At 34.5% G+C, this 19,909-nt stretch overlaps 1 protein-coding gene across 6 annotated transcripts in view; it reads left to right on the top strand.

The window, feature by feature from the left end:
• The window catches only part of LOC115214905 (F-BAR domain only protein 2), a 230,937-nt gene extending 214,965 nt beyond the window's left edge, over positions 1-15,972 (top strand). For all 6 annotated transcript variants that reach the window (XM_036505554.1, XM_036505555.1, XM_036505557.1 and 3 more), the window contains 5 exons: positions 12-144; positions 1,486-1,688; positions 2,182-2,411; positions 8,081-9,058; positions 14,718-15,972. In XM_036505554.1, the coding sequence (XP_036361447.1) occupies positions 12-144; positions 1,486-1,688; positions 2,182-2,411; positions 8,081-8,124 (610 nt within the window). In that variant the 3' untranslated portion in view covers positions 8,125-9,058; positions 14,718-15,972. The remainder of the gene's footprint in view (positions 1-11; positions 145-1,485; positions 1,689-2,181; positions 2,412-8,080; positions 9,059-14,717) is intronic.
• Positions 15,973-19,909: the final 3,937 nt, after the last annotated feature.

Here is a 19,909-nt window from a genome sequence, read left to right as displayed (position 1 = left end):
GGTTTTTTCAGGGACACCCAACAGAGCACAACCAATAGTTCGATATATATATTTGATATGACTGCTCTAACAGAACACCTTCGTGCTCAAGGAGAGATCAATAAGTCAGCATCGTATTTCAATGTTGATATACTGAAATATCAGGTAGATAAACTTGATTTTCCACTTACACTTTTCTCTTATGTATATTTGTAATACAAAAGATATAATTTTTATTATATGAATCATCTAAAAAGAAACAAAATGCAGTACTTTTAAATTTTGTTTCACATGTCTTGGTGTACATTATATATGTACATATCAATTATTTTTGTTATAGTTAAGTTGGTAGTATAATTGAATGCCAAACAGACTTTGATGTATTTAGTTACACTCCTTTATATTCTTCTGATGTTGAGCTTCCTTTTCATCTTCTTGGAGTTGATGTATCTGTAAATTATGGGATGGATTTAATTGACTACAAAAAGAAAAAAATATTGGAAAAGTACTGGGTTAGATTTAATTAACGAAAATAAGTGACAGGAAAAATACTAGAGTGGATTTTGTTATCAATTCTATCTTCCCATAAAATTTGTTGTCAGATATCACAGTTAGTATATAATTTTATTGTTAGCCAGGTAGATCTTCAGATATGACATTTTGTGCTTTTTGCTTTTTATAGCTAAGTCATATGAAGAAGATAGAACTCATTGGTCTTTTTCGGGAGTCCTTCCCTAAAAAAGATAGACAGAATTGAGTAAATTACTTTTGAACCATTGGCCGAACCTGAATGATTATAATATTGTAGATGCCCCTAAAGGCACTTTTTGGCCATATAGTGGTGTTACACCAGAAAGCTTATTTTATTTCATGTTATCTACATAAGAAACAGCTTCCTCTACTACTCTGATGTTCAGTGGCTGGATTTCAAAAGACATTCAGTTCCAAAAACATTTATTTACATCCTCTTTCCACACGTCTTTGATGCTATCCTGCCTGTGGCCACCTCAGGTCCTATGGTACAAACTCAAAACCTTTCGTCAAAATTTCATGTTGGCTTGACTTATGTTATTCTGTTATAAAAGACTTTTAGGAATCAATTAAGATATTTGGCTACTACATCAACAGATAGCACTGACATATAAGTTCCATTGCTGGTTGTTGTTTTAAGCAGGTCTCTGATGAAAGGCATTCCAGTTGTAGCCATTCCATCTTGTATTCAAGTATCATGCATCTTTGACCACACTATTCAATATATCCTGAATGATTTAAGATGGTCAAATGTGATTTGATTTGAGATGGATTCAGCAGCTATTTCTTGCAGATCAAACAACTGCATAGTGCCTATTGTGTTGACTTGGTTTGTTCCCTTGCTAGTTTATTGTTATTAAATCTCAGATCACAACACAACAAGAACATTGATTCAAAGACAAAAATGCTGCCACTGTTGTTTGCTTTTGGTAGAGATATTATTATTTTGTTTCTAAATGTATTTTTTTTTTCCAGGTAAAACCAATGCCTGGTGTAGACAACACACCTCTGCCTTTGGTAGTCTACTGGAAGTGCACTTCAACAGTTACCAACTTCCGACTGGATTATAAGTATAACCCTTGTTCAATGTCAAAGCCTGTCGCTCTAAAGAACATCCAAGTAACAGTTCCAGTCAATGGAGATGTGGCCAACATGCAAAGTATCCCTAGTGGAAACTGGTACAGTATTGAGTTAGAATATCTTCAGAGCTTTATAGTTTGTCTGTTTGTTTGAAGCAAAACACACACACACGCACAAGCAAACATGTTGATATAGATATTCAATATTCTTCCATGCTTGTATATACAATTTTGTTCACAAACATGTACATGTATATACATTTGTATAAATATTTGCATATGTTCACACACACTTGCTCTCAAACAAGTATATATCTATAGTTATTCATATATGGTGTTAAGAAGGTCATCCAGTCATAGAACCCCTGCCAAAGCAGACACTGGGGTATGATGCAGCCCTTGGATCCATCTAACCCATGCCAGCATGGAACCTGGACATTAAATGATGATGATGGTGTATGTGTGCTGTCTATAACATTCGATCTGCAAGCTCATATACATGTACAACATTAACAGTTTCCACATGCCATATTGTACTTCAATACAGTCTTCATTTTGAGTTTTAGTTTATTCCACTTCTCTGTTCCACCAGGAATGCCGAGGAAAAGCGGGCTACATGGAAGTTGGATGATATTTCCGAAATGAGTGAAAATGGCACCCAAGGGAACATCCGTGCAAAATTCGAAACCAGTAACGGACCTAGCACCCCTTCACCTACTGCCTTGCATTTCATTGCTGAAGGGGCCACACTATCTGGTCTTGAATTTGAACTTGTTGGTTTAGGTTATCGGCTGTCATTGGTGAAAAAACGGTTTGGAGCAGGTTCGTATACTATAGGAATGTGAAACCTGAATGCTTTTATTTTGTTTTTGTTTTGTTTTTCCTTAGAGAACATGCACAGAAAAAAAAGCATCCAAACAAGCAACTAGAAAAATAACAAGAGTGAAAATTATTAATCCTAAAGAAGCTTAACAGGAGAATTAATTCCTAATAGATCTACATAGACAATAATCCTAACCCAAGCTTTTTTTTTTATTTACTCCTCAAATTCTCTTTCACCATTCTTTTAGAAAAATATATGAGATGCAGAAAAAAAAAGAAACCTGTCCTCTGACCTTTGTAATCGTGTTAATATTCCATTTACACCTTTGTGATATTCTTGCTTGTCAGTATATCTGCTTCATTTATTTATTTCCCCACCTGAAACTTCACCATTCCTTTATTTTCAAGATTTGTTGACTGTTTTCTTGCAATGGGTTTCCAAAATTTTTCTTTTTTTTTTTTAAATCTTTTTTTTTGTATATTTTTTTTTTGCATTTTAATTATGCTTATCAAATACTTAGGTAATTTTTGGAATTTTATTTTTTTTCGTTTTTTTTTTTTAATCAGTTTTTAAGTTAAGCATGTATGCACACAGACATGCACATTTTTTCTCATGCAAAAACTAAAAGGAAAACTCTGCTAGTGGTTATTTTACCTTAATTTATTTTTGTATATTTCCACTTGAACACACACACACACACACACACCACACACACGTTAATTCTCCCATGCTTTATGCCATATTATTCAGTCTGATTCATTCACAACCATGCTGTAAAAAAATTTCAGTAAATTAAATTACAAAAGCAAAAATAAAAATATTTATGTTTGTGAGAGACAGATGGCCTAAAGAGTAAAGTGGTAACCTACAAAATCATGTGTGTTGAGTTCAAATCCTCTACAAGCACTTAGTGGTGTTCATGGGTTGGACTCTTAATTCTGAATAGGTCAATTCCTCTGGCATCAGGCAATTTATTATCTACCACTAAAAAGATAATTTCAAGATTGTCTAATGTCACAGGTGAAGAAATTGTCATTTCACCCTAATCACCTGAGTTTTGGTGTGATGTAATTACTTAATGAGCTTCTGCTTTGTGAAGACTTCACTTTCAATTATTTACCAATTTATTTATAATTGTAGCATAGTGGTGCCATGGTAAAATTTTACTACTCTCTCATTACTATTTTAGATTCTCTGCTTCTTTTGTGTTTCATGCCATGATGGAGCACAAAGATTTGCTGGTCATGACATACCGTTTTCATTCTCTAGTTCTATGTCAATATGGTAAACCATTGTTGACTATTAATTTCATCAGAAATGCTGTGGAACGGCTTAAATCCTTGGCTGGAATAGTTTCAAGCATTTGAGTAATGCATCATTGTTCATAGCTTACCATTTCCTCTCTAGTTCTAAGACTCCATGTATTTTTAAATATTGATCATGGTTATTTTTTACATCCAGTTTTATATTTAGTTTTCCACAGCAGCCTATTTGCATTAGACATTTGCCTACTGTTAGAACAACAGCAGCCTTAATATAAGCTGGTTGGTTATTGATCCTATTGTTGACCTCATAATCTAAATGTATGACAAGGCAGTAAACTGGGACAAACAATAAATTGCCTTAACAACAGAAATGCTATAATTTAATGGAGTTTTCCTCTTCATGACTATGAGATCTATTCTGTGGTGCTGGAACCATGCACCAGCTATGCCTTTCTACAATCAGTTATATTGATTAATTGAAACAGTTGTAATCAGTTAATTTAAGCATGTATGTATATAAATTATGTAAATTTATTCAATTTACCAATAGCTCTCACTTGCGTGTGTATGCGTGTTGAGATGTAAAAATTTCTGAGTCATTGTAGATATCATCCTATTTGTTTGATTAGTAATATCTTAACTGTAACCAATAACCGATAACTTTTACTTAGTGTCTCTATGAGTATACCATGAACCATGTAAATATATTGACTTTTTTAGTATAGATTTCTGAACAATATTTTTTAAAGTAAAAATAACAATGAACTTCATCACAAGAATCCAACCGCCCCTGCCCCTGCTGATTTAACAATAAACATATATCACACCATGTCATTAAAAGAATTTAGTTTCTGTTCAGCTTTCCTTTTAAAAATTTTTTTGTTTTTTGTTTTTTTTTTTTCAATGCATATCATTTTCTAACATTTTCACTCAAAACGTGATGCCATATTGGGTTCATAAAAGAAGACAACTGATAGCATGTATCTGTGTGGAAATAGCTGTACACAATACTATTAACATTCCTTTTTATCATCATTATTATTAACATTCATTTTATTTTCATTACCTATTTTACTAAATACATCTTTAGATTTCATAGATATGTCTTGATTTCTTTCTTTGAATTCCATAGCTATAACTTGTAGAGAAACCATTCCCTTTCTCTTTTTCTTTCTGTTTCTCTATATCAACACTCCTTTCTTTGATTCTTATCTTTCTCTCTCTCTCTCTCTTTACTGACGTCTTACTCTAACTACTTATACCCCCCCCCATCTGTCTCATTCTTGCTTTTTCTTTTCTGTCTCTTTTTTCTGTACCCTCTTTGTTCTTCATTCTGTCTGCACCTTTGTGCCTATATATATGTATGTATATTATGTAAGGAGGTGGCTGTGGAAGAATTGTCAACATGTTCGACAAGAAGCTTAGTGGCATTTCTTCCAGCTCTTTACATCCTGAGTTAAAATCTTGCCGAGGTTAACTTTGCCCTTCTTGCTTTTTGGGTAGAGCTGATAAAACAAACATCAGTCATGTACTGAAGTCAAAATAATCAATTTGCCCCTCCCACCAAACTGGCTTGCCTTGAATCCTGCAACAGACAAATGTCTTGTTCAGGGGAAATATTGTGATCCTGGCCACTTGTAAGCCATGGAAATAAGTTGAGCCTGACGAGTCCTAGGGTTTGAGCAAAAAAGAGAAATATATATTATGTTCATAAGTCATAAGTCTGTAGCCATGCTGGGGCACCACCTTGAAATGTTTTTAGTCCATAAAGTCATCCCCACCTCCCATGACTTATTTCATGTCTGGTACTTGTCTTGTTATTCTCTTTTTCGTTGAACTGCTGAGTTCCTGAATTCATATACAAACCCACCACTTGTCAAGTAGTATAACACACACACACACACACTCTCTCTCACACACACATACAGGAAGGACGGGCTTTTGCACAGTTTTCATCTATGAAATTCACTTGCAAAGCATTGGTTGGTCAGGGCTATAGTAGAAGACCATTATCCAATGTGCTGCACATTGGGACTGACTCAAAACCACACAGTTGCAAAGCAAACTTCTTCATCACAAAGTCATGTCTGCACCAACTACCAAGGAACAGCATATGTTGTATTCTGGCTGAGTCCACCATGCCCACCTCTGCCCAGGTTAGCACTAGAATCTATAGACATACATGCATAAACTGGATAGTGTTGATTGTCAGTCTTCACTGCAAATGATACATGACTACAAGTCAGATTGTGCAAAGATATAACATAATTGAAAATATGGTTCTATGGCGGCATGTTTTGCTGTTCAGTGGACTATCTGCGTGCCTTAAAACTGATCAGCCTTAGCTGACCAGGGTCTACCCCACATCAGTGATAACAACAACAATGATATAGATAAGGTCATCCATTTAAATAAAATTTAGTAACTGCGTATCTTGTCTGACCTTCCTCTGTGAAGTAAAAACACAAACCTCATACATGTGTGAAGCTCATACATGAGGCTTATACTCAAGGCTCATAAGTGAGACTCATATATGAGGTTTATGCATAAGGGTTGTACATAAGGCCCATGCATGAGACTCAAGAAGCTCGTACATGAGATTTATGCATGAGGCTTGTACATATATGATTCCACATGAATATACCTTTCCATTAAAGAAAACTAGAAAAAGAGATATTTTTGTTAGAATTTTTTCTTTTATGCTGAAGATTTTCTATATTTTAGTAAACATTATGCATTTGATTTTTAACCCATTAAATAAATTAACAGTATTATGTATATCTGAAAAAAAAAAAAAAAAGCCAAAAAAAAAGAAACCGAATATTTCTTTATATTTCAAGTCTCAAATGTAGTAACTGTTTGAAATTTTAGCTACCGGAGTCTCTTTTGTCACTCACTTGGAAGAAAACAAAACTCAACTCTTTCTCTTTAGTTTCTTGTAGCACAGATAGCAAAAGGAGTTTGTAAATTAATTCATTACAAGTGCATTATTAACACTATACAGCTTCATTTTCAACTCTTTACAAATACTTGAATTCTATTAACCACCTTTTTCTTTTTTGCTTTGCTTGTCTTAGTTGCTTTTCTGCACTATTAATATAATATAACATAATATAATATGATATAATATAATATATGTTAGATTGTGTAAATCAAATGAGGAAACAAAGTTTTCAATGTTTGTAGTAGAGTTTAATTATTAATTTATTGATTTACCTGGAAGTTAAAGCTTCACTTTGTCTCTGAGATTGCAAAGTGAGAAACTCAGTGCAGCAATTTGAAGCTTTAGTTTTCAGCAAAGGAAATTGTGAATGTGTGTGTGTGTGTGTTGGTATAAGACATTGTGGTGCAACTATTTTGGCGCTGACTATTTGGCATCACTGATTCATGCTGACTTATTTGACATTAGATGTTTTAATGTTTCTCTCGTTCTCTCTCTCTCTCTCAGTATATTTCTCTTTATGTATATGAAGAAAGGGAAAGTGTTTGTCTCATTTATCTTTTTTTTTTAATCTTTTACTTGTTTCAGTCATTAGATTGTGGCCATGCTGGGGCACTGCCTTGAAGAAATTTTAGTCAAATGAATCAACCCCAGTATTTTTGTTTTTTTTTAAAGCTTGGTACTTATTCTATTAATCTCTTTTGCTGAACTGTCAAGTTATGGGGACATAAACACACCAACACTGGCTGTCAAGCAGTGGTGGAGGACAAACACAGACAGAAAGACCCACCCCTCCCCATATATATATATATATATATGTTGAGTTTCAGTTTCTGTCAACCAAATCCACTCAAGGCTTTGGTCAGCCTGAGGCTATAGTAGAAGACACTTGCCCAAGGTGCCACACAGTGGGACCATAAATTGTAATGTCTCAATTTTTCTTTCTCTCTATCTCCCCTCTCTCTCTCTCTGTATGTGTATACTTCTGCATGTATATACATATTTGTGTGTGTGTGTGTGTGTGTTTATCTCTACTGCCAAAATGTACTGTTGCCAAAACAGGCAGAATGTCCAGTCAACCATGCCAAATTGTCAGCATCCAAAGAGCTGTACTAATTGCCTCATTCTATGTGTGTTTGTGTGTGTATTTTACTAAGAGTTACATGATGCTATAATGGTAAAGTGTTTTAAATATCCTTTTAAATATTTGTTAATTTGCTAAGCTTTAACATTTTCATATCATAATAATGTAATTTGTAAACCGAAGAAAAAAAAAAACGAAATCCTGCAAACTATTAATTAAGTAACGTCGTTAATTTCTTTGCTTTGCTATGCTGCTTTGTCCTCTAGCGCATGATTGTTATTGTAGAAAAAAAAAAAGTCCTGTGAAGCACAACACGTATACATATGCCCTGTGACAATATGTGTGCAAATGAACAACTCCATCCTACTTGTGTTTCAGGTAAATATTCAGTGGAGCCTGACCCCGACGCAAAGTACACCTAACGTATTTCTTTCAACCCCGTTTTTGACTAACATCGCCGTGGCTAGTTGGTTCCGTTATATCAACCTTGGCTACTCCTTTACCTTGCTGGCCCAGTTTTCCCTCCTTTTTTTTGTCTTCTCTGTGTTACCTAGCAGGAACGTGGGGGCTGTGCCAGGCATGACCTTCACTCCCTCCCAGAGAAACTGGAATAGCCAATGACATCAACAGAAAGCTTACTTCTATCTCCACCAACACTACTACCATCACAACCACCACCACCACCACTACCATCAATGTCATCACCACTACTACCATGAATACTATGACCACCACCACCACTACCACCATCACTACGACCACCATGATAATTGCAATTATTATTACTTCTTTTTGATTTTGATAACTCAGAACAAAAGTTAAATATTTACAATAACGATTAACAAACTGTTAAGGACTTTGTTAGAGAGAGATATGTATCTAGTCCTTTACCTGAGCTCCTATTTATTCGGCATCTTTGCAGCTGTTTTTGGGGACAGCTGCAGTTACAGCTCTTTAAAACGACTGTTTTTCTTGGAAGCTGTATTTTATAAATTGACTTAACTGGAGGATGTAGCCATAATCTTCCTCGTCAATATTGAATCCGTGTTATTTTCAAAGGAAAAAAAAAAACAACGCAAAACGATACAAAATGAAACAGACAAAAAAAAAGAGAAAGAAAGGAAGAGAAGAAAGCACAAAAATTAAGCTTGAAAAATACAACAACAGCAAACAGGAAGAAGACATCTACAAAAAACATTCTACTTTCCTCCATCCCCCACCATCAGCTGGTAATTAAAAGTTCTAATGACTGCAATAAATAAACAATTATTTATACATTTCTGGGGGAAGACAGTTTGTTTGACAAGCTGTGTGACTCTGATGTGTGAGGTGGACGATATGGAGTTCAGCACGTGTGTGTGAGTGTGTGTGTGTATATGTATGTGTTTATATATATATACATACACACACACGCACACACACACACACATACATACACACACACATATATATATATATAACATATGCATGCATGCATATACATGAATGCAACCTGCAGAGACATTTGTCAGAGTCTCCACTTTTTTTTTTTTTTTCAAATTGTTAATGATGATTCAAACCTGGTAAGTATGAGATAGACTGTGGAAGCAAGAGAAAGACTATTGTGTCAAAGCTAAAGCAAACAATCGTTATGAAACATTAGCCTCGTTAAAGGCAATGATGTTATATTATTAAAATGGGCACTGAACTCAAGACATAAACATTTGTATGTATATATGTATGTATGTATGTGTATGTATGTATGCATATATGTATGTATATATATATGTATATATATGTATGTATGTATGTATATATGTATGCATATATATATGTATATATGTATGCATATATATATGTATGCATATATGTATGCATATATATATGTATATATGTATGCATATATATATGTATATATGTATGCATATATGTATATATATATATATATATATATATATGCATATATGTATATATGTATGCATATATATGTATATATATATATATATATATATGCATATATGTATGTATATGTATGCATATATGTATATGTATGTAAATATGTATATATATATATAAATGTATGTATGTGTATATGTGTATGTACGTATGTATATATACATATATGTATGTGTATGTATGCATATATATGTATATAATGTATATGTATCAGGATTCTTTTGCCTATGTTGACATTGCTTGAAGCATAAACTGGTAGTGGATCACACCCTCAGCTCCTCCCACTCCACATATTTAAAATTCAAATAAATAAAGAATTCATTGGATGCAGATCCTTTAATTATTAGGATCATGGATAGAACGAAAGTCATATGACCTGACTCTGCAAAATTCCCTCTTTTCTTTTTTTGTTATTTTATATTTTGTTGAAAAAAGAAATCAGAAACAAGAAATTGCCTCTCCTCATTTATTTATAAATATTATGTTTTTTTTTTATGAAGGGATAATAACTTGAAGTGTAAAACTGGGTTCTTATCAAGCTACATTTAAATAATGATAACGATTATATAGTGGCATAGCTGTAATATGTGTTACCCCAGGGCAATCCTTGGGTTTGTTGACTCCCTCTCACTGGGGCCAATACAGCTTATACAGGCTTATATTGCCGATCCAAAAATGCCTCCCTTACTATACTACTGTGTTTATTATATAAAGATAATAATAACAAATAGCTTACAATTGAAAAGCTTACAATTTCCTTTGAGAGGGTCTTATATATGTTTCTTTCATTACTTCGACTGTGTTGGAGAACTAGTCATTGAATATCTAATTACTGTTGGTAGATATCACTAAAGTTCTTATTGAAATCAGAGTTATAAAGGAATAAAGGATGTGAGAGATTAAATAAAATGCTTAAATGGGGACCATCAATGGACTACAATGACGCTTGCTAAGTTGCTTTTCCTCATTCACTTTGCCCTCCTGATTTTTCCATTTTGCTTTTCATAACAGACCAAAAAAAATCTCTGCTCTTTATTTTGCTTGTCTACCTCTTTTTCATTCACTGCCTTTATGTGTATGTATATATATATATATATATATATATATATATATATATGTATGTATATATATTATATATATATCTACTTTATCATGTTTGATAATACTTTTGAAATGACAGTTATCTGGCAAAGATCTGATGAGATAGCTATGTTTTACATAGTTTACTTATATTTTTAATAACTAGAATTGTTATCTTATTTAAAAAGTACATGAATTAGACTTTTTTTAAAAATTAATATTCTTCCAAGAGATTAACCCTTTCATTACCATATTTCTATTGAAATATAAGCCTTTTGTCTTAATTAATTTTGGAAATAACGAAGAATTTAATAAATTGACTTTGCTATTAATTATTATGCTGGTGTTTGGAACACAAATCAGCATGAAATTTTGGGTGGATGGTTTTTAATTTAGACCACTTAAAAACCAGAAACCTGTACCATAGAACCAGGGGCAATCTGAAATGGGTTGTTAACAAAAATGTTCAACTATTAAAATAATAAAGAAAAAAATAAACAAATGGATTTTTAAACATTGTTTTATACATTTCTTAATCATACTTTCTAAAATGCTTGTAATTAAATATATACAATGAAATAATTGATCTGATGTTCTTTCTTCTGGTTCAATTAGAAACATCCTTTTCCAAACTTTGCACACAAGTGAAAAGGTTAGGAATTGTGTTGTTCTCATGGTTGTGACTTCTACTTTCATTAACTATATTATAATGGTTAATATATTATTTTCCCTCTCATGATGAGGATGATATTGAGTTCTCTAGATAAATCTATCATAGGTTTTTATGGCAGCTAAGTCACAACTTAACCATTTTTTTTTTTTCACAGAAATGCTATTTCCTTTTTGTCTTGTTTTCCCATGAATCATTAGGTGCTTTATCATTTGGATTGGATTAAATTAATTTCATTGTAATAACCAGAATAATGCCTATTTTTACCTTGATTGAGGTTCTTTATTTTTCACTGGTTCATACTCTTGTGAGAAGACAAGAGGCTATTTAAATGTTGTAATAATCAGGAAACACTAGTGTATTTCCAATTCCTTAAAACATTTTTTATTTTCATTATTTTATTCCATGTCTAATATCTAAAAAAGAACGAAGACAAAAGAACCAACAAACATTGACTTGATTTATTTAAGATTTACTTCTGAAAACTGAGTCAATTCAATTACAAATTTATCCTTTCAAGTAATATTCAGTTAATATTTTTTCTCAAGCTTTAAACACTTCTTCAAATATCATTGTCATAGAGGCAACAAAAAAAAAAAATTGAAAAAAAAAAAGCGATAAAACGGAAGAAAAAGAATCATTTTATACAAACAGATTTTGTGTCTATTTTGTTTTCTGAGTCTGTGTGAAAAATGTTAAGAGGGGAAGAATAGGACTAGAAACTTTTGAAGCCAGCTGTTTCCTAATAACTTGTATTATCAAGTGGAATGATGTTTTTCTTTTTCTCTAAAATACGTTAGGAACATAGATGGCTGTATCTGTTGTTTTGATGGTTGAAGATTATAGAGAAAGTAGTTTTTTCTACTTCAGTGTTTCCCCCCCCCCCCCCATTGTTTCACAAAATGAAGTGGAAAGCAAGTTGAAGTAGAATTGAATACAGAGTTGTCTCTCTCTCTCTCCCTGCTACCTGCTAGAGCTAATTGTTATTATTGTTTATGGTTTGAACTCAGGACATAAGCGACTAGCAAAATGTTGCTAAGCATTTTGCCTGGCATGCTAACGATTCTGCCAGCTTGCCACCTTAATAATAATAATAATAATAATTAATAATTAATAATAATAATGAAAATATTATTTAAGGTAATGAGCTGGCAGAATCATTAGCATGCCAGACAAAATGCATAGCAGTATTTTGCCCATCGCTATGTTCTGAGTTCAAATTCCACTGAGGTCGACTTCACTTTTCATCCTTTCGACTAGTCCCCTCCTCAAATTTCAGGCCTTGTGCCTTTTGTAGAAAGGATTATTATTGTTGTTGTTATTATTATTAAGAGAGCAGTGGGGTAAAATATATGAAGCCCATTATACCCATCATTACTACCCGTCTGATAAGGGTACAACTAGGCACATGCATCACAACCATGTGTGCGCAACATGGTGATCTCATATCAAGATAAACAGCACATGACCTTGCAGGTGGGGCCCAGTTAGAATTTTCTTCTGGTCAAGTAACCCATCCCGCTCAAAAGGTCCTTGAATAAGGGTTGTTTAAGGATGTTGAATGAAACACCCATGTTTCCAGAGGTGAATTATTAAAACCCCAAAGAATCCCTCTCAACACATGGCTATGATGAGGCTCCCCCACAACTTCTGCTGCATGATCAGAGATGCGCATATCGTCAGCCACCAAGGGACATGCTCAACTGGTTACGGTCAAACAACTGACAAGCAAATCTGTGGTATTGAGCAGAATATTTGCTGTAGCCCATCTTTTATACCAAGACAACACAATGTACATGATAGCACTTCCAATCAGTTAAGATCAGAAGCCACGAGAGCCACTGCCTGCTACTGCATCAGGGCATTTATTATATTATTATTATTATTATTATTATTATTATTATTATTATATGAGGTAATGAGCAGATAGAACTGTTAGCATACTGGACAAAATCCTCAGCAGCATTTCACCTGTTTCTACATTCTGAGGTCAACTCAGCCTTATGATGAAATAAGTACCAGTCATGTACTGAGGTCAATATAATCAACTAGATCCCTTCCCCACCAGATTTCAGGCCTTGTGCCTGTAGTAGAAAGGATTATTATAACAGACAAAATGCCTTGCAGTATCTCATCCAACTCTTTACAATCTGAGTTCAAATCTCACCATGGTTGAATTTGCCTCTAATAAATCCAAGTCCTGCTCAGAAATGGCTGGGGGCTGATTAAATTGAATTTGCTCACTTTTCTTTTTTTTTTAAGCCTGGTGTCCTGAAGTTAGAAGTCCTATTAATTAATATAATTATCGTTATTATCAAAGTGGCCAACTGACAGACTCATTACCTTGTCAGACAAAATGCTTAGCAGGATTTCTTCCTGCCCTTTATGTTCTAAGTTCAAATTCAGCTGATGTCAACACTGCCTTTTGTGCTTTTGGGTTTGATATATAAAGTACATGCTGGGCATTGGGGTTGGCATAGTCAACTGACACCTTCCTTCCAAAATTGCTGGCCTTGTGCCAAAATTAGAAATTATTACCATTATTGTTACAGAGTTGGACAAAATGCTTTGCAGCGTTTCTTTGGGCTCCTTATGATCTGAGATCAAATCCTGCCAAAGTCAGCTTTGCTTTTCATCCCTCCAGGGTGAATAAAATAAAGTATCACAAATACCAGATGACATTGACAGATTCTCTCCCCTTAAAATTTGCCAGCCTTGTGCCTAAATCAGAAATAATTGTTATTAAGGGCAAATTTGTCAGAACTTTGAACTTTAAATGTGGATATTCTAGAAGAAGCTTTTCTTCAGTAGTTACCATGAGAGAAACTCTCATATTGGCTTTTTGGTGAAAAATGCACTCCTGTTTATATTGCTGGCAGAGAGATAAATACCTGCTACCCCCAGCACTGAGACCACCAGATCATGTGATTTCGACCTTGTTTGGTCTTGTCAGTGATGGGACACTTGACCACTAGAGACATCAGTGATTCATTCCCCTGCTACTGATATATAGACTGATAGTGTCAGAACAGGCACTGGTGTTGCGATGAGCCAGTTAACTTGTTGGTACTATGTTCTGGCTGTTTACATTGTGAGTTCAAACCTCATTGAGGTTATCTCTGACAGCGATTAACTCATCTCCCTGAAATTTCTGGTGCTTAAGTAAGAAATTATTATTTAAGGTGATGGATTGGCAGAATCATTAGAGCATCCAACAAAATGCCTTGTGGTATTTAATTAAAACCGTGCTAGCGCGGAAAACGGATGTTAAACGATGATGATGATTTTACATTCTGATTTCAAGTATTGCCTAGCTCAACTTTGACTTAGGCCCTTCCAGAGTTATGTCAAATACAGTACAGGGGTTGAGGGCATTGACTAAATCCCCTCTCCTCACCTCAGAACTACTGGCCTTGAGCTTAAATTAGAAACATTATTATTATTATTTTGGACAGAGTTGATGAAATAAAGTTCCAGTGAAGTACAAGGGTTGATAGCATCAACTAACTCTTCTCCTTAAAATTGCTGGCTTTGTGCCAAAATTTGAAAACATTATTATTATGCTAATACTTGCTAATTTAATTAGCAGGAATTTTATCTTATTATTATTATTATTATTATTATTATTAAGGTGATGAGCTGGCAGAACCATTAACACACTGGAAAAATGCTTATCGGCGTTTTGTCCATCTTAACAGTCTGAGTTCAAATTCCACTGAGGTTAACTTTGCCTTTCATCCTTTAAGGGTTGATAAAATAAGTACCAGTTGACCATTGAGGTCAGTGTTATCAACTTAACCCCTCCCTTGAAATTTCTGGCCTTGTGCCAAAATTGTAAATCCTTATTATTATTATTATAGGCTAGTAACAGTGATGATATTGCAACAGACAGATGCTATAGAATAGTTTTATCCCTTTGCTGTTTGATTTCAAGTCCCTCTGGTAGGAGTAAGGGATGTCAACTTTCCCTTTCGTCTCTCTGAAGCCAATAAAATTAAATAAAATAGAACCATTTGTGGGTAGACTCAATCAACTTATATTCCTTCTCTTTTGAAATTTTCAGGCTTTGGGTCAATGCAAGACACAGTTATCATTATTATATAATATTGAAGAGGACCATTAAAAGAGGGGTGGGAGTTTAAAAAAGGATGATGTTATTGTATTACAAACATTTGAAAATATTAGCAAAAGAGAGAGGAAGAGTTTTATTCATTAGTGATAGTGGATTTGTATGTGTGTGTTTGTGTGAGGCGGGGGGAGGGGAGGGTTATGAATACCATTCTTGTTATGCTAATGTGATAAAGGTTTAATTCTGGATCAGTCATAAATCTCAGCTGATTACCAGACATACTGAAAGGAAACCTCAAATTATTAAAGTGTTCAATATGTGGAACTCTGACATAACATTACAAATTTATCAAACAATCATCGATTTTTTTTCTTTTTTTTTCCCCCGCTCCACTCTCCCCCCATTTCAAGTTTTATGTCACAAATACAATTGTTTTTTTTTATTTTCATTTTTTTTTTCCAAATTTTCAAAGGAGTGTATTTTTTGATAAAAAAAATAAATTTCTGGCATCATTTATTTTATTTTGGTTGTGTTATTTTTTAAGAAATTTTGTATCAAACTCTTCATTTGATTGATTGATTGATTATTAAGAACAATTGCAATTGTTTGGGTTTTAATGAAACAGATGATATGAAGAATTACTTCCCTTGAATTTGGTTTGAAGAACACGGTATTCCAGTTCAATCAAGTACAAAATTGTTCTCTTCCTGTTTTGTTATTGATCTGTTTCACAGATTTATTGCCGTTATATGACTTTAGCTTGTTCACTTACAAATTATGATTTATAATATATTGATTTCTCACATGCTGTGAGGTATTGACTTAATAAGGGCATGACAAATGATATAATGTGACATGTATTCCTCTGCTTAATGGTATGCTCCAGAACACCAATAACATTCCATCATCGTCTCTTATAAATCAAAACCTTAAAAGATCTTACAGAAATCATTATATTGGAATGCATTTAAAAATCAAAAATTTATTCGTAGAACAATCTAATTTATAAAAGTTTGAAGCAGAGTGTACTTCATTCGTTCATTTTTACACCTGGGTTTTCCATGATAGGAAAGGTGGGTGCCTTTCCTGCTGTTAGGCTTTGCTTTTTTTTAAAGTAAGTTATCTTGTTTTTTTTTATTCTGCTCATCTTCGAAAACACAGCAAGGAAATGATTATTTTTTTTGTGTCAAGGGATACCAACTAATATCCATGATTTTTAGTTCAGTGCCTTCATGTGAAACACAGAACGTAAATGTTCATACACACAGACACATGCACAGCTGAGAGGTTAAGAAGTTTACTTGACAACCATGTAGTTTCATGTTCAATCACACTGCACTGAACTTTGGCGTCTTGTGTTATGGTCCTGGGCCAGCTAATGCTCTGTGGGTAAATTTGGTTGACAGAAGCTGCAGGAAGCTAGTCTGGACTCTTTTGCTGAACTGCTAAGTTATAAGGACATAAAGAAACTAACACCAGTTGTCAAGCAGTTTTGGGGGACTGATGTAGACACATACACACATGACTGGCGTCTTTCATTTTCCATCTACCAAATCCACTCACATGGCTTTGGTCTACCTGAGGCTATAGTAGAAGACAGTTATCCAAGGTGCCACACAGTGGGACTGAACCTGAAACCATATAGTTGGGAAGCAAACTTCTTACCACACAGCCACACCTGTACCTATATATATATGTATATATATATATATATGTGGAGGTGCAATGGCACAGCGGTTAGGGCAGCGGACTCGTGGTCATAGGATCGCAGTTTCGATTCCCAGACCGGGCGTTGTGAATGTTTATTGAGCGAAAATACCTAAAGCTCCGCAAGGCTCCGGTAGGGGGTGGTGGTGATCCCTGGTGTACTCTTTTGCCGCAACTTTCTTCTGTTGGCCTTCTCGCTTAGCCAGCGGGTTGGCGTCATTTGAAGGTTAAAACAATGTGAAGCGCATTGTGACCAGTGATGTGTAGCAACATCTGATAGCCTGGTTGGTCATGTGATCTCATGATTATATATATATATATATATATATATATATATATATTTATATATTGTATGGTCATCTCATCAGACAATTGAAAATTCTAGCATCTGATGAGATAGCCATGCCCTAGGTGTCCACGAAACTTTGTCATGTGGAGCTGAGTACAAGACACTTGCTGAAGGTATCACAAAGTGGAACTGCAGCAAAAACCAAGTGGTTGGGAAAGAAACTTCTTAACCACACAACCAAGTCTTACATTTTTTATTAATTTCTAATGATCCTCTTTGTATAAAACATTGGTAAGCTTCCTATTCTTTGCTTCTCTCTTAAAGGGTTCAACAGAAACAGCAAATAAGTTTTGTCATCCTGATAACATAATTCATGTGGAAGCTGAGTTAGGGGTAGCATTTGAAGCAGTGTTGAAAGGATTACAAAAGATCATGTATTTATGTTAAGAAGGATTCTGACAGCAGGTAACCTCTATGAATCATATGAAAGATGTGTGATTCCTTAAGGCAATGAAAGTAAAGCATCTACAGTAATGTGAGTGGAATGAGTTGAGGTATTTTGGTTGGTGCTTTCTAAATAATTATGGCTGAAAATTAGAGCCTTGTGGTATTTGTTCTGAGTTCAAATCCTGCAGAGGTCATCTTTCATTTTCATCCTTTTTGGGATCAATAGAAAATGTACCAATATTCATTGCATTTGGGCATATGGAAGCCTATCCTAGCTATTTATTTTCTGATTTTATTTATTGAAGATTTTATTTATTTATTTTGGAAGAGTGTCTAATGTATGTATAAATGGTGGGGAATAAATGAATGAATGATGACAATTTTAATGAAAGGGAAAATTATTCATGAATGTCAGTCTACCATCTGCTGGCCAAGTATGGCCAAACTTCTCTTATTCCTCACAGATACAGATGCAACCAAATTGTGATCAACAAAGAACCAGACAGCCTTACAACAGAAGACTGGCCCTTTTCTTCTGTAGGTTCCAAAACATTAAGGCACTAACTTTAAACAGAGGTGCAATGAACGGTAGGTCTAATGATATTGCAGTGATGAGTGGATGTGTGTTGTGTGCAAGAAGTAAGATGGAAGGAATATTCAAATAAACTCATCATCATCATTTAATGAGTTTTGCGCTACAACTGATCTAACAATTTGCAACACACTCTTTAAGAAACTACCCAACCAGTTCATCACCTATGAATCTAGTGAACACCCATTAGATTGCTTACATTCTCAGCAGGAAACAGGACAGAAGTGGTTATTGTGAATATCAAAACCGTTCCTGTTGAAGAATGCAATATGCAACACAGATTAAGGGGTAGTGATTTCTGTGTCAGAACTTGGTGGATTGCAGAAAAGAAAAACAGCATGGAGAAGAAAGGATACAGCAATTGAGAATACGTTTAGAGAAATTGTAAATGACACACATAACTGCATGGAAAAAGATTTAGATACTTGTTGAATATACAGCATCTGGGAATTTTGTGATAACCTGTTTTAGGACTACAGATCTGACATGAGGCTGGAGCAAAGTCCCATGGTGGTAGAGTGATGAGGTAGTAAAGGCTAAGAGACCGGCTTAGAAAGACTAGAAAGATGGCGGTAGTAAGGAGCACTACGTAAGGATTAGAAGGATATTTAAGTGTCAGGTATATTTGGCTCAAAGTGAGGCAGAAAGAAGAGATTTACATATCCTGCAACACGAGGGTGTAAGGTGTTCAGGATTATAAGACAATGTATGAGAGAGAAGCAAGAAGTTATAATGATGAGAGAAAACTCACCATCAATATGCAACAAAAGAAACTGGCATGGGATTGCTATTATTAAAGGTTACTGAATGTGGAGAATGCATGAGATAAACATGGATTATCTCTAAGTGACCCAAGCAATCCAGGTTGACAGCAATGTGGTAGATAAAGTGATTAAGGATCTAAAGAGGAGTGAAAGCTGTGTGTCTGTCAAAGGTAGTTTCAGAGATGCTCAAAATATCTGGTGAACTGGTGTGCAAGATTACCAAGTGGAAAGTTAATCAAGTCATTCAGGAAGATGTCATAGCCAATGTCTGGCATAGCAGTATCATTGTAAAATGCTACAGGGGCAAAAGTGATGCCTTAGGGAAAAGCAACTATTGGGAATCAAACTTCTTGATCAAGTTATGGAGGTCATGGGGGAAGTCATATCCCAGTTGATCTGTGATAGAGTAGACCTGGATGAGATGCAGTTTGGTTCTGAACCTGAAAGAGACACCACAGATTCGATCTTCATGAGGTAACTACAGGAGAAATACCTGGTTAAGAATAAACCTTTATACCTGGCTTTTCATTTTGAGAAAGCATTTGACAGAGTAACACATCCAATAATCTGGTGGGTACTGAGGAAATTAGGAGTAGATGAATGGCTTGTGCAGGCAGTTCAAGTTATGCAGAAGGATGCAGCAAGTAAAACGAG

Source organism: Octopus sinensis, linkage group LG8 (assembly GCF_006345805.1).
Source record: "Octopus sinensis linkage group LG8, ASM634580v1, whole genome shotgun sequence".
Classification (NCBI taxonomy): domain Eukaryota; kingdom Metazoa; phylum Mollusca; class Cephalopoda; order Octopoda; family Octopodidae; genus Octopus; species Octopus sinensis.
This window is presented reverse-complemented; position numbering and strand designations above follow the sequence as displayed.